The following is a 16,460-nucleotide window of genomic DNA, read 5'->3' as shown; positions in this document are numbered from 1 at the left end:
ATCCTCTAATAATAATAATTTACGGTAACCTGTGCTCAAACCAATAATGGCTTAAAAATGAATATTGTTCTTACAATGATCCATTTATATCACAAATCATTGGTTTAAGCACATGTTATTCAACCATTTCATTTAAACATCTTGTCCATTGAGATATTCATATTTTAATAGACCAGAAACCTGACATTTGGGAGGGTGACTGTAGACTGGGGCAAGAGCGTCCTTTTGAGGGCTCGGTGTGCAGGGGTGCACTCTGGAGGACCCTCGATCTACACGTAGGTGCAGCCAGAAAGATCAGTCAGCCATTAGTGGTACAGGGCGACCTTCAACCCCCCTCTGGTAGGTGAGGGACCTTTTATTTTTATGATCACCTAATAAATAAATATATAAAATTTTGACTGATTAAATCCCAAACACAATGTTAACAACCTTAAAACATTTCAATCAATGGAGCAAACAATGGAAAAAATATGTTTTCTCTAAATTCCATATTTTTATCATATATAGATAAAAGTCTTCTTGTTTATGCCACATAAGACCCGCCTTATTCTGATGTCTTTGTGGATAATGCACATTATTAGGTGATCATAAAAATAAAAGGTCCCAGTTGAGCGATCCACTCACTAAAAAGGGCTTCTGGGGGTTCTAAACTAAATAAGAGGCGGGGGTGGCAGCTCTCAGGTGAATTGTTATTGAAGTTCCTCTCAGGAGTTACTAAAAAGCTTGGTGTGCACTCAGTAAAGCACAACTAAAAGCTGGATGCTTTTATTGCTCCCAGAAAGAGAGTGCATTAACGTCTGGAGTCAAAAATCTGTAAACATTTATAAACTAACACAGCTAGTCCTCAAGTTTACATTTAACGGTACAGAGGCTGATTGATGGGGTGGAACCCTCGAAGGTGCTGCCCTTGTGATGGTATCTTTGTAGCTTACTTTGTGCCTTTTACACACACACACACACACACACAAGCGAGTGTGTGTGTGTGGTGTTGCTTTTAGTCGTAATCACAAAAGTAGGAAGGGTGTAGGGTGTGATGTATTCCCACCTCTAGATGGTGTCCTCTTACAAAAAAACCCAGATTTTTACGTTAAAGCATGATACTTTTCAAAAAATGACATAAAATCATTTAACAGGCACAGAAGTTTGTAAAATCACCTTCATGACAAATGAAGGTGGACACAAACTAGTTAAAACCTTTGTCTTTATTTGAATGTGATGGCTTGCATTATCCTGTTCCTGCAACGATTGCTTAAAAAATGCAGTAGAGTACACAAACGGTGCTGCAACCTGGACGTGATTCAGCTGGCTAAGATGTGAGAAAGCATCAAACCTGGAACTCGTGGCGTTATCAGGGGCGGATTTAGGACTGAAAAAGATCTGAGGCTTAACACGCATGCGCACGTGCACGTGCACATACACAAACGTAACACGCACTAGTCTTTTCATAAAACATTCGGGGCTTGAGCCCAAGTAGCCGGGCCTAACGCCGCCCCTGGGCGTTACCCTATTCAAAGGTCTGACCGCCACTCTTCAGACTCCCCTCCAGAGATACAGAATTCCAAAAAAAAAGTGTAACAACAAACGTAATTGATCCTGTAAAACAACAAAAAGCATGACGTTATCTTCTGCTTTCAACCCGTCACTGGCACCTTTTCTGCCACAACGTCATGGGCTCGACACACGGGAGGCGACATCGCCTCTCCTTCATTCATTTTCAATGAGACATGCGCGACAAAGCGATAATCGCAGGTCTCCCTCCTACTAAGCGAAACGCGAAAAACGTGCATGTGAAATTTTGCGCTCCTGCATGTGTCGTGCACAGGCGACCCAGCGACGTGATCCCAGAAAGTTGAAATATTTACAACTTTTCATCGCTGTTGCTCAGACGAGGACCAATCAATGGAGGTTTCATTCACTGACCAATGAGCGGGCAGGATACTCCGTACACCTCCGAGCAAACATGAAGGAGAAGTTGATTATTATTATGTTTATAAAGTAAAATCAGAAGTAAGATTTCACATAACTCTAGCAGCACCTTGTGAAACATCATATCTACCATTTTTTTTTTTTTACTCTGAACCACTAAAATAACCTTAATTCCCTCCAACCTGACACAGCCAATCAAAACAACGGAAGTTTCACTTTCGCCATGGAACAGAAAGCGTAGACGGCTTTGCCGCTGGACGCTGCCGCGGGTCGCCTCCCGTGTGTCAGGTAATAAAAGCGACAGCGACGAATTTCGCTGATCGCGGTCATTTTTCGCCTCCCGTGTGTCGAGCCCCTAACACTTCAATCTAACCTTTTACCAAAGTACTGTTGTATTTTTATGGTGAAAAATTTGCCAGGTTTTAGCTTTCATGGCTTATTCCTAACTCTAACAGTCTGTGAAAACCCCAGAAACAGGTTAAACCTTCTAGAATCCACCCTGAACCTCCTCAGACTAATTCTCCCCTCTCTCCCCTCTCTGCCAGCTCATGACACATACACGTGGGTGCAAGCATTAGACAAGCTGTGTTACCAGCTGACAGAATGTGTTCCCTTGCAAGAGGTCAAATCTTCCAGATCCAATCCTGATCCCTGATCCAGAGTAAAGTGTGAACTGTGTTCCCAGGCAAGTTCATTGCTTATGTTTCCCAAAAGGAATAACATCACTTCAAACAAAACATTTAAAACAACCCTTTAAATGAAATTCTATCAATCCATCCATTTTTGGCCACTTATCCGGGGTTGTGTCGCTGGGGCTCTCCCCAGCCAGCTGCTCCGGGGGAATCCCAAGGTGTTCCCTGACCAGCCAAGAGACATTCTCTCCAGCGTGTCCTGGGACTTCCTATAGCTCTCCTCTCAGTTGAATGTGCCCAGAAAATCTCACCGGGAAGGCATTCAGGAGGCATACTGACCAGATGCCCAAGCCACTTCAACTGGCTCCTCTCGATGTGGATGAGCAGCGGGTCTACTCCAAGCCCCTCCCTCATGACCAAGCTTCTCACGCTATTTCTAAGGGAGAGCCCGGAAACCCTGCGAAGAAAACACTTTTTGGCCGCTTGTATCCATGATCTCATTCTTTCTGTCACTACCCAAAAGTTTTTAAATGCCTTTAAATGAAATTGGCAAAGCAAACAGGACATACCGTCCATGATACTGGACAGCCCAGCTCTAGCTTTGCTTTCTTTTCAGCTGCTCCAAGCCAAAAACCTGTAATTTGTGCACGTAGGGTGATAACTTTAGGAATACACTCGTTAGGGTTAGGGTAAGGGTTTGGGTTAGGTATAGTGGACTCACTAAAATGAATGAATGTTAATGTCCTAACGAGGGTATAAATACAAGAATGTGTGTGTGTGTGTGTGTGTGTGTGTGTGTGTGTGTGTGTGTGTGTGTGTGTGTGTGTGTGTGTGTGTGTGTGTGTGTGTGTGTGTGTGTGTTAGGGGGTGGACAGAGAACTGTTTGATGGGTGGATAAGGATCCAATCATGGAATGTTCACAATGACTGGATGAGGTTTTTCATGAATTGCATGTTTTATTCATGTTTTGACAAAACATTAAATGTTTTGGTTGCTATCGTGTTGTGAAGAGGACTCCAAGCATTATTGCAAAAACATGTTTTAACCCACCTTTAATTTATTTAAATGAACAATTCAGGGTCATAGAAGTAAAAACAGCTGCAGGGACTTCTGTTCTGTTTACTTGTAGCTCATGTTGCTCACAGGCATGTTGTAAACCCTTTACGTAGTAGTCTGGATAACGCTTCAGTGTTTGCATAATTTGATGGGATTTCACGCTTATATTGTGTCCCTGTTTTCTTTTTAGCTATAATTCCCTGTCATTCAACAGTTGAAGTTGGCTCTGTTGCCACAGCAGTTATATAAAAGCCATACTGTGATTTGTGCATTTACTGTTTTTTACTGGAGCATTCCTCTCTAAAATAAAGTTGACCTGTGTGACTCTCATTTTCTTTAAGGTTGGGGGTTGAAGTGATGCATGCTACAGATGACAGCAACACATTTACAATGTGAAGCTTTCTTTGTCTTTCTGTCACGTCAAACAAACAAAAAAAAAAGTTCTAAGCCAAACTCAACGGGGCCAGAGGTCAAGAAGCGAATAGATGAAACTTTATAAAGTGCCACATAATGTGAGAAGGTTGTGTTTATCCAGACTTTTTGCAGCAGCATCCATCACCAAACTATAAAGAGAAGTTTTTCTGTCAGTGATTATTTCTCCCATCTCTAGTTTACAAGCATTACTGCACTCCACATTCAGTCTGCACACTTCTAAAGGGAATGGGATTCAGAGTGAAGAGATAAGTCATTTTATGCACAGTGAATACAGAAACTTGAGTAAGATGCAACCATTGAGGGTTGTTTTTTTTTCAGTTTTGAAGACAGGCTTATATGTGACTACATCTGTAGTTTAAACAAAAGGCCTCTCCTCCTTTTACTCATTCTCCTCTGCTGCTTTCCTTCATCTCTCACTTATCATTAACAATATCTCACCAATGTCTTCTTCTGTTTTCCTTTTTAGATATTTGAGAGATTTTCACTTGTGCATCATTTATAGTGCCTCAAAGGGTAACTCATTTTCTTTTGATAATAGATACGGTCTTAATGCAAGCAGACTGTGACGATATGAGTAAAAAGAGCTGTTTTGTACATGGTACAGTAGCACTGTTTGTGTCCTTTTACAGAAAGACCAATGTAGCTGAATAGCAGTGTTCCCAGAGGCAATTTCCATCCCATCATGATGTTTTAATCTGAAAACTCACTTAGGAATTTAACTATTAGTCATATTTATACTTCCTTTCTTTACTTCTCTTGTTTTTTTCCTCTCCGTTCATCATGTATTTTGTTTCTTACTATCCATGTCTCTCCCACCCGTCTTTGGTTCTGTTTGTAGCCCTTCAGCAATGCATGCTGCATGTAAAGTTTATGATGTTATCTATTTTCCATGACTTGTGTTGCAGAAATTCTGAAAACTTGGCCATAGTTCTATACCACAATGAATATTTCATTGACCTTCATTGCAGACTGTTCATTTGATTCTGGCATGAATGTGGTTGTATTTTTATTTTATTTTTTTACATTAGAGGAAATGTTCCATGTTTTTTCCTACCGGGATGCAGAGAGTGTTTTTATTTATTTATTTATTTTTGGGTTGCCTGCATGCTGGCTGAATCCTTGGGATATTAAGCATTCTGAAGTTTACAGTCAGTTTGTGGTCCAGGTTACATAGAGGCAGCCGTGCTTCATTCATCACTGATTCCTTCAGAAATGTCTGCCACTGTGCATCCTGTACTCTATGTTAAAATGCTGAGACACTAACAGTGATATATTATTTAAAGAAGGTGCGCACAGAAACATAAAAATACACATAAAAAGTCACAGAATAAAAAAACAGCATAACATTTTTTTAACTGTGTCTGGCTCCAAAATAGTTGAACACTGAGGCAGTTGTTCACATTTAAATGATGTTGTGGGTGAAATAAATTAGATTTTTACTGTGGATCATTCACCGACCGACCGACCGACCGACCGACCTACCTACCGACCTACCGACCTACCTACCTACCTACCTACCTACCTACCTACCTATCTATCTCTCTCTCTCTCTCTCTCTCTCTCTCTCTCTCTCTCTCTCTCTCTCTCTCTCTCTATCTATCTATTCTACCTACTCTACCTACTCTACCTACCTATCTACCCTACCTACCTATCTACTCTACCTACCCTACCTACCTATCTACTCTACCTACCCTACCTATCTACCTACTCTACCTACTCTACCTACTCTACCTACCTATCTACCCTACCTACCCTACCTACCTATCTACTCTACCTACCCTACCTACCGACCTATCATCTATCTATCTATCTAACAATGTTTATAAATGACTTTTCAGGAAGTGTTTATGAATTGCTTTTAAAACAGTGACTGTGAAGGAAACTCTTTGTAGTGCTCTGACCTGCTTTAACCAGATGATACATGTATTTACTCACGCACTTATGATGAAAGTTGATGATTTCATTTTATTCCACTGTGTTGGATTATTTGACGGTTAACTGAACTCGGTCACTACGCTCCAGTTCGAATTTTGAATACAGTCTGGTTCAAACTGGCTGGGTTTGTTTTGTTTCGTTCCACAATCACTTTCTTAGGTGCAAACCTCCAAAGCCTCACTATGTTTTCAGCTAGAATGAGACGTGGCATGCAGTCTCAACTTACACACAGTTTCCCGGTGGCTCTCCGAGCATATCTCCCCTGCAAGGAAATGAGCCAGGGATGGTGCCAGACGTTCCATCCAAGCTGCAGCCAGCCGCCGACCAGATCGAGGATCAAAAACCAACAACTGTAACCTTTTTTTTACCTTTCTTATTTGGGAAAATTATCATTGAGAAATAAATGATAATTTCCAGTAGAGTCCTGTTCCAATATTATAATATATACAATATATCACTTATAAATAATATACACAGTGCTATGTGTGGAGAAAACCAGGCACTGCTTTGTCATTTGTCTAACACAGTCCCCACAGTGAAGCATGGCGGTGGCAGCATCATGTAGTGTGGATGTTTTTCAGCTGCAGAGACAGGATGACTGGTTGCAATTGAAGGAACGATGAATGTGGCCAAGTACAGGTATATCCTGGACAAGGACCTTCTCCAGAGTACTCGGGACCTCAGACTGAGCTGAAGGTTTTACCTTCCAACATGAGAATGACCCTAAGTACACAGCTAAAATAAGAAAGGAGTGGCTTCATGGCAACTCTGTGAATGTTCTTGAATGGCCCAGCCAGAGCCCCGACCTAAACCCAACTGAGCATCTCTGGAGAAACCCAAAAATGGCTGTCCACCAACATTCACCATCCAACCTGACAGAAATGGAGAGGATTTGCAAAGAGGAATAGCAGAGGATCCTCAAGTCCAGGCGTAAGAGACTTGTTGCATCTTTACCAAGAAGACTCATGGCTCTGTTGGCTCAAAAGGGTGCTTCTACTAAATACTGAGCAAAGGGTCTGAATACTGAAGAAGGAAATTACATCACTGCAAAAACTCTTTTGCTCTGTTCACTGGCCATGCACAGGAAAGTCAACAACGGTACCATGTTTCATAAAAATGTCTGAAAATATCTAAACTTTGTTGTCATTAAAATTTGGTGGCATGCTGGCAGTTATTCGCAGAGAGGAAATAATAAAGATGTCACAATAAAAAAGAGAAAGTCATTATTATGAAGGGGTAACAATTTTTACATAGACTCCATTTCCTTTACCCCCAACATTGTGACTCAGGTCAGATGTGTTTTTCAGACTTGAACAATATCCCTTCACTCAAGGTTTAAGCCTCATGTGGGTGGAAATCCATCGCAGTATTAACTTTGATTGAGATAACAGAAATAAACAATCTCATGTTATAAGTCTCAAATATTAAACACGTTAAATATAGAAATTTTTAATATTATTATGAAAGAAGTGTTTTCCTTTCATGAGACTCTTGAACAACAGCTCAGCTGATTGAGCCAATCAGGCAGCAGCCCAGTGGTGTTGTGCTTAGTTTTGCTCTCCCACAGCAAGACATAACTATGTAAACCTTGAGCTCTGGCATTTCAATTTGAATTTTGATACATTTTCAAACAAAAAAGCTAAAGATGTTAAACTTGTCTAAATGTCAAAAGTTTTTTTAGGTCATCCTTTTTTCTGCCAAAGGACAAACATATGACTTTTTGTTCCCTTTTCTTTGATACTTCTGTCTCAAAGTTCTCTCACCAATACCTGTACTGTCTTCATCCTTCATGTTTCACACATCCCCCTCATTCCCTTGTTCTCCACGCTATGTCCCACTCATCACAGCCAGCTGTGGCTGCAGGTGTTTCAGCAAAACAAAAGATGCCGGTGGTTTTCTTTGCAGTCGGAGGGTTCTGCCTTATCCAGTCCTCCGTCTGCTGTCACACCTGCCACAAACCATCAGTCGGTTGCCACACACAAGAACAAACGTCTCCCTCTTTCATTCATGATCCAGTATTAAAATATGAGCTGTACATGTATGTACAAATCAGTAAATAGATCTTTTTTTCTTCCGTTTCCCAGGTAACCGAAACAAGGACAGGCCCTCTCGGCTGCAGTAACTACGACAGCTTGGATTCTGTTAGCTCGGTGCTGGTTCACAGTCCAGAAAATAAGATCCACCTAAAGGGTGAGGCCCAAAAAGCACACACACACACTTACTGACTTGTGTTTCCAATCAAACACACACACTTCCACCACATCCATCCTGCTTGCCCACCTGCTCGCCCTCTCTGTGTGTAGTAGCTGGCTCGGATGACCCTTTACTTTACGCTGCAGTAGGTTATATGTCTGTTTCCGCCTGACTGGCTCTCACTCTCATGGGAAATCTGTTATTTTACCAGGCTGGAGATGGACCACCACAGCCCACGTTGACCTTAGCCCGACCCCACCATCCACACCTGCAGCACAAGCAATGCTCAGGTGGTAATACAGCCTTACTGTTTGATTTTAACTCTCCCCAAATAATTTCAGGTGGAGATTTTTGGTGAAATGAGAAGCTTTGTTTTCTAGAAAAGCAGAGTGTGGGTGTGCTGCATGCAGACACAAGGTCTACTTCTAAGAATAAGGCAAATTGGATTAGAAAATACAAAACATTTTACTTACAGGAGACTTGGATATGTTCTCCATTTGACTCTGGGCAGTTTAAAGGGGATCTAAGCAGTTTTAGCTTTTGGCACCCCCTAGAGTCTATTTTAACACATGGAAGTGAAACTTTTCTCGCCATGTGTTTAGGGTTAGGGTATCCCCAGCTTTCATCAGTTTCAACAGGAGTGGTTCATCTCTACATCAAACAAATCAGCTGTGTTCACGATCTAAAACATGCAGGAAGTGTGCTGGGAGCAGACTCCAGCATAAGGTCCAACAGGGACCAGCCCGGCTACTCTGAAGTTGCAAGTGTAGTATTCTGGCCACAGAGGGTGGTAGGGTCTGAGTGTCATTTCATTAACCCTGTAAAGAGTCATTCAAGTACACACTGGCTCAAGAAAATTATTTAAAAATATGAAAATGTGTCATTATAAGCGTTTAATGAAACACAGTTTTTCTGCAATTTTGCAAGCAAAAAAACACAAAGCAAAGGATGACACCATTGTTTCAGCACTGCAGTGCTGCTTGAGCTTCAACACATTTGAAACTATAAGATTTTAATGTTAGATGAAGCCGGTTTTGCATAAATGATTGAATGCTAGCCAGAAATGCTGACATGAAGCAGCTGAAGCTGAAGGGATGCACAAACAACACGAGCCCCAGATCTCTATTTAGGCCTCCTGTGACAGATTACAGTCTCCTGGCACTTTGTCAAACTGTCACAAAATGTTCAGGGACACAACTTTCTCTTTTTTCACATCATATGAACTTTTACTAATTGGAAAACAATGTCACAGTGTTTTGTAACTCAACACAAGTGGCATTTAGATAAGCCATTTAGGACACTAATCACATTTAGACAACATAGCAGCGTTGTCATGTGTCTTTTTACAGTTTAGTTTTGCTTCACTCCTTGTTTGATTAGGTCTGGACTTAAAAAACAGATCAGTTTAGATTAGGCAAACCAGGGCTGCCCTTATCCTTGTATAATTTATAGTGGTTTGTTTAAAAGCCGGGCATCACAACTGGAAGCACATTAGTTTGAAAGTTCTGAAAGAGGCCTGGGCATTGCACACAGGTTATGCTCCTGATTACACTAAACCAGAGCAGTATATGAAGCCAAAAGCTGCCAGCTTCTTGAAGCAAATACATTTTATTGTCATTTTTCATGCTGAATATTGATTTGAACAAATCTGCCTTTCAGTTGGAAAGGTTTGGTTCTCTCCTGTAGTCAATACATCTGCAGTGATCACCAGTAGGCATGAATATAAATCACTCGTGTGTGTGTGTGGGCGGGGGTGGGGGGGGGGGTTGGGGGGGGTATATACCGTTGCACAGTTTTGTGAAACAGCTGAGCTTGCAGACTGGAGTCGTTTTTCCTAATATTTAGCATCACTCTACCACTGGAGGAGCTTCTGGTGTGTGGTGAAGTTGCTAATGCTAACCGTTGGTTTCTACTTACCGAAAAGCGCTCTGCTGTTTCCTGGACACTAAGCCAACAACAGCATTCACAGTCGTGTGTCAAAATGGGTGAGTCCATGAATGTTAAGTGACAGTGTGACATAGATCTGCCAGGCATTTCAGATCCTAGCGTTTCACCGTCTATTTTCTATCAGAAGCTAATGCAGGAGGTAGGTGTAGGAGAGTGACCGATTATAATCAGAAATAATCATAAAAAATGGGTTTTCAGTGAAACACGCCTCTAAGAGGTGAACATTTATTTATTTGTTGCCTGGATTTCTGTGCAACATTGAGTGAGTCCACCACTAACACTTTTATTAAGGCAAGGCAGCTTTATTTAAAGAGCACATTTCAAACACAGAGGCAATTCAATGTGATGTGCTCCGTTGTCTTAGTTCTTGTTAAGACCCTAGCAGCAGCATTCTGAACAAGCTGCAGTTGCTTCACAGCTTTTTGGAAAGAGCAGTTAGGAGACCATTGCAATAGTCCAGCTGACTAGAAATAAAAGCATGAATGAGTTATTTAAAATTTTAAAAGAAATGTGTTAGTTTGTCAGAGGTACGCTGGCAGTAAGGGCTAAGGACTGATGACTTTTTGGACGGGCTTTTCCTGCATCATTCTAGTTTAATTTTTAATTGAGTCCCATTTACTAATATAGCACACCCCCTGCTGCTTTCATAACAGGGAGCCATAATAGTCAATGATATGAAAGGAGCCTTTTTACACTAATTGCAATTGTGTATGCCAACAGAAGTGAAATGGCATAAATCTGCCACCTACGGAGTCTAAATTTGATGGTGACGGGTGACACATTTTCTATTTTCAAACGTGATACAATGAGTGTTTATCCTTTATTGACTAGGATAAATTAGGTTTGGGTTATTTTGGTTTATTACTGTGGAAGCTGATGGCTCAACAAGTGGAACAGTGATAATATTCATATGTCATTGTCAAATATTAGTAAGACACCCCGATGTTTATCAGTGTCCCTTCGGTTTAACAGCATGACTGTTGTATGAAAGGATTTTTGGCACCGTTTCAAAGGTCCTTTAATAATCAGATGTTTTTCTCAGTGATTTTAACAAGTGAATTTGTCCCTTTTTAATTTAGAGAAAAATGCAGCTCATTATTTCTGAAGCATTTCTCTATTATCAATGATTCAGAAGCTAATTCTACATCTATTACTAATGTTGAAATAATGACTACATCCTTTGTGACTTTGGAGTGACACAGAATATTGAAGGAGACCATTATTTTAAAGCGACGATGTGTATTTTCCTGGGTGATGGTGGAAAGTACTTATCTAAATCATTGCACGCAAGTTATGTTTTTTGTTTGAGTAAGACTTTACCAATGGATGGCCATTAGGGTCAAAAATCACTAGGAGCGCAACTTCCAGCAAAATGACAAGCACATCAGACTTTCTTTCATCACTCACAATGAGTGAAGAGGTAAACGTGTAAAACAACAAAGTTTATGAATGGTGAAAGTTTTGTAACCATTTATCACAAACAAATAAAGGCATTATGTCCTCACGGGCTCCCATAGAAGGAAACATGGCATCTAATTTGGCATTGCCTAGAGACCTGGACTGTTTCTTGATGCCAAGAAATCTTGCCTTGTCCTGGGTCTTCCATTCCCTTCAAGTTGGATGTGCCCAGAAAACCTCACCAGGGAGGTGTCCAGGAGGCATCCTAACCAGATACCCAAGACACCTCAACAAGCTCCTCTCAATGTGGAGGAGCAGCGGGTCTACTCCAAGCCCCTCCCGGCTGACCGAGCTTCTCACCCTATCTCTAAGGGAGAGCCTAGCCACCCTGCGGAGAAAACTAATTTCGGCCGCTTGTATTCGCGATCTCATAAGTCTGTTCAATGTATCCGTTTTCTTTGACCAAGGAAGGATAGTGTCTTCATAAGCAAGGCGCCTGGCTTAGCAAGACATCGCCTTGTAAGGCCAGGTGCCTTGACATTGAGAAACACCCCTAAACCCACTTCCATGTATTTTAGACCCAATATGTTACAAAGCCACCAATATCTTTCAACAACTGGGTATCACTGAATTCATTTTCAACAACATTTCAAAGGATATTTCCAGAGATCAATGGTGAAAACTACACATTGTCATTTTAAAGTCGTCTCCTTCACCTGCACCCTCAAAAAGTAAAGCCAAAGTGAAAACTTTGATTATTATACCTTTATTTTGGTACCATTGCTATGATGTGGTTTGCTTTATTTTGCTGCTGGAACAGCACTTGAGCTCTGAGAACTCCACAAGTTTTTTATTACTCCGATAATCAATGTTCTGTATGAATGAGCTGACAATCACCCAAAGAGCCTTTCTGATGGTGGTAATGTTCCTCGGACTTGGAGAGCCTCATATACGTTTGAGGTCAGAACACTAAGAACAGGTCTTTTACAATCAGAGATTTCTCCACTCTTCCATTTTCCTGCCAAATAAATCAACCTAGTAAACTGAGCTTATTCAAACTCCACCTTTGCTTAAAACAAGCAAACAAACAAACAAAAAACAAGCTGACTTCTGTCACTTTCACTTATTTCATGTTTCCCACCGTGGCAACACTACAGGATAAACAGTTTTCTGCTTGAGACAGCCTGAACAAAAGATTGTTTTTTTTTTGACAAGGCATTTTTAATTGGATCAAATCCAGTTGTGTGTCTTCTGAAAGCTACATCTGTAAAAGGATTTAAAAATTAATTCCCTCACAAGTCAGAGAAAGCTGCGAGATCGATAGGCGGATTGGTGCTGCATCTGCAGTGATGTGGGCGTTGTACTGATTTGTCGCGGTGAAGACAGAGCTGAGCCTGAAGGCAAAACACTCGATTTACCAGTCCATCTACGCTCCTACCCTCACCTATGGTCATGAGCTTTGGGTAGTGACCGATAGAATGAAATTGCGGATAAAAGCGTCCAAAATGAGTTTTCTTCGCAGGGTGGCTGGGCTCTCCCTTAGAGATAGGATGAGAAGCTCGGTCATCTGGGAGGGGCTCAGAGTAGACCCGCTGCTCCTCCACATCGAGAGGAGCTAGTTGAGATGGCTTGGACATCTGGTCAGGATGCCTCCTGGTGAGGCTTCCTGGGCATGTCCAACCTGGAGGGCAGAAAGAAAGAAAGAAAATCTTTTATATAGCACCTCTCAAGATAAAAATCACAAGGTTTAGGACGAGGCCTAAAGGGAGTCCCAGGACACGTTGGTGGGACTATGTCTCTCATCTGGCCAGGGAACACCTTGGGATTACCCCGGAAGAGCTGGCCTATGTGACTGGAAGAGGGAAGTCTGGGCATCTTGACTTAGGCTGCTGCCCCCATGACCCGAGATAAGCGGAAGAAAGTGGATGGATGAATAGATAAATAAATGATTATTTAGCTTAGATAAATGAAAACCACTACACAATGTGATTTTTTAATTATTTTTACTTTAACCTAAGCCCTGATGAGGTTAGAGGTTCCTAAATTTTATAGTGAGGAATCTAAATGTGTTTTAGTAGAAAGGAGGCCAGTGGCCAGGTTGTGTAAAGAACAAATGACTGGAAGGTTAGGCTGAATATCTAAACGTCATTATCCTCATGCAGCCACTTGGCCTTGCACTTGTTAGAGCTGCGTATTTGCAATTATCGGTAGTTTTGACCTGTTGCCACAAAGAAAATAGACAGACACAGTTTAGACACTGTTTATCCTTGAGACTTTCTCTGATCCCACGCCTGAAGTATTGCACGTTTCATTTAGCTTAAGCGCCACTGTGGATACTTCAGGTTTCTTTTGACACTGTGCTGTTTGCTGCTTTTCCATTTCAAGGCTGCGATCAATTGTGTCAGTGGAATGCATCCAATATTGACGCCACCGCTGAAATACTCATTGTCAGATGGGATCTGGCAGATTAATACATATTGTTTTCTTATAATGAACAAACCACTGCTGAACAGTCAAATTAATTATGTTTATTCAATAGCTTGTTTTAGTGAAATCACTTACCCAGTTTTCTTTTGGTCACTTTGCTACTTACTAACATTTGCTTGTAAGTGCAAGCTAAACACTAAACACAAAGTACATTCTAAACACAATGTACTGAAGACTGAAAATATTCCGTTAATCACCTGGGGACGCTAAAAATGAAATGTGTTTGAATAAATGTACTTTGCCTTTCTAAACTCTTCAGCACTGACAGAAGAAACTGATAATGGTAGAGCTCAAAGAAACTCTGGTCTTAAACAAATTGACCATCTCATGAAAACAGCAAAAAGAACCTCAACATAAATATTCTATGTCATTCAAAGACTGGTTAAGAAAATGAATTGAGTTAATGCCACTGGTGGACATTTCATTGTCCAAATGGCCTAATGGATAATGTGTTTGTCTCGTATTGATTCAGTAATGAAAATGGAGACCCGTGGCAATGGCAATGAATACATTTTTACTTTCATTTTAGCTTGATGGCTTCTGGTATTTTCTGAATTTTGAGGCAATCTCTTTGAGATTTGATGCCTCAGACCCTGTAGAAGTTGTTTTTGTATGCTTAAAAAGGCCTTGACCATTTATTTTAATGCTACAGCTGTGATGCAAAAACTGCTGCATGTGTGTGCCAGCACCAGCGAAAGTTTTTACACCAGCTGATATCAACTTGACTCCAGTCTTCTGTAAGCTGTGATTTGAGTTGGAGTTGACTATTCAAAATGATTTGTGTTCAGAGTTTTTGTACAGCCTTCATGATAAAACCTACTTGGTTATTAATGGTGAAACTTTATTTTGTACATGGAAAACACATCAAGGTTACAGCAACAAACAGCATGGAGACTTAATATGCACCTGCTCTTAACACAATCCTCCATGTGAATATGTAATATGCAAAAGCTCAATGTTCTCTCTGGGGGAAAGTGTTGGACAAGTGAAGATCAAATACATTAAAAGAGAGCTCTTTTTCCTAAAATGCATCTGACTAATCATTAAAACTGATGTGTAACTGCTGCTACTGCCAAAAAGATAAATAGGAACTTCAGTTCTGCAAACTGTTTCTTCTCGAAGTGACACGGGTTGGTGCAGTTTGGTCTGGCTGCCTATTCCAACAGCACGCTTTGGTATTTCCCCCCCAGCCCCCGCCACCCCCCCACTTTACCTCTATTACGGTCCCTGCTTTGCTGTGGTTCCTAGCGTGCTGACCCAGGCTGGTATCGTGACTGTCGGCCACTGATTGGCATGGGGGGTGAAGTCACTGTTTGCTCCAGACCCTGATCCAGATTTCCTGGTTCAGAGTCTAACAAAAAGTCATAAAATAGCAGAATGTTGAACATCAACACCATTTTTGTGCCGAGTCATTTTTCTGTGGAGCATACAAATGACCTCACACTGTTCACACCTCTTGGTATTTTTGTCTGGAGTAAAGAACCACCCCACCTGGCTTAGACTACTGGAGTTATTAACGTCCAAGACTTTCCAAGAAATTAGGATTGGTTTTTTAACCCTCTTTTTACATAAAAAAGAAAAAAAAAATTAGATGTGATGTTTATTTGACATGGACACAGCAATTACATTGGACGAACCAGATGCATTGTTTAGTGTGTTAGCACACGTGCTAATTTGCAACACTTGTCCATAGAACCTTTCTAAAAAGTAGAGTACATTTAAATAAAATACAAAGAGATCAACAATAAATCAAACAGAAAACAGATTAAAATTGCAAACAATTTTCAATAAAAAAGAATAAAAAGAATAAAACAAGGCAATTTGAGCAGCAATGTAAGACTTTAAAACTATTCATGTAGACATTGTTGTTTAGACTTTAACCATTTTTTGAGTTCTTTGTTAAAAACGTTACTGTCCGTTTCTAGTTTTAGGTCAGCAGGTAGAGAGTTCCAAAGTTTGGCCCCCTTTACAGAAAGAGCAGACTGACCAAAAGAAGTCTTGCACCGCGGGACGAGACAATCGCTGCAGGTGGAGGCTCGAGTGATCGTTCTTTGAGAGCTCCGACGTCTGATGGCCACAGTAGAGAACAGTTTAGGCAAGTTATCATTTAGACAATTGAAAAAGAATCTTAGAGTGCTAAAATTAATAAAATTTTCAAAAGTGAGAATATTATGTTTCCTTAAAATGTGGCAATGATGCCATTTCAATGGTTTCTGGTCCATAATTTTTATTGCTTGCTTGTACATTAAGACTATAGGTTTTAGAGTGGTGGATGAAGCCTGTGACCATGATGTAATGCAATATGATAAGTGGGGAAAGATCAGTGCATGCATGTACAGTTTAGCAGTCTGGTGTGACAGGTTCCTTCTGATAAAATGGAAGCAGTTTAAATTTGTTTTAACCTTATTACAGACGTGCCTGTCAAATTTTAGGTGTTTGTCTAGGATGATC

The 16,460-nt window shown here is 40.8% G+C and overlaps 1 protein-coding gene across 2 annotated transcripts in view; it reads left to right on the top strand.

Annotated features, from left to right (window-relative positions):
* Nucleotides 1–16,460, top strand: part of brinp2 (bone morphogenetic protein/retinoic acid inducible neural-specific 2) — a 368,978-nt gene that overhangs the window by 252,810 nt on the left and 99,708 nt on the right. For both annotated transcript variants that reach the window (XM_054736802.2, XM_054736801.2), the window contains one exon: nt 8,069–8,174. In XM_054736802.2, coding sequence (XP_054592777.1) covers nt 8,069–8,174 — 106 coding nt within the window. The remainder of the gene's footprint in view (nt 1–8,068; nt 8,175–16,460) is intronic.

The sequence above is a fragment of the Nothobranchius furzeri genome, chromosome 11 (genome assembly GCF_043380555.1).
Source record: "Nothobranchius furzeri strain GRZ-AD chromosome 11, NfurGRZ-RIMD1, whole genome shotgun sequence".
In the NCBI taxonomy this organism is placed as follows: Eukaryota; Metazoa; Chordata; class Actinopteri; order Cyprinodontiformes; family Nothobranchiidae; genus Nothobranchius; species Nothobranchius furzeri.
This window is presented reverse-complemented; position numbering and strand designations above follow the sequence as displayed.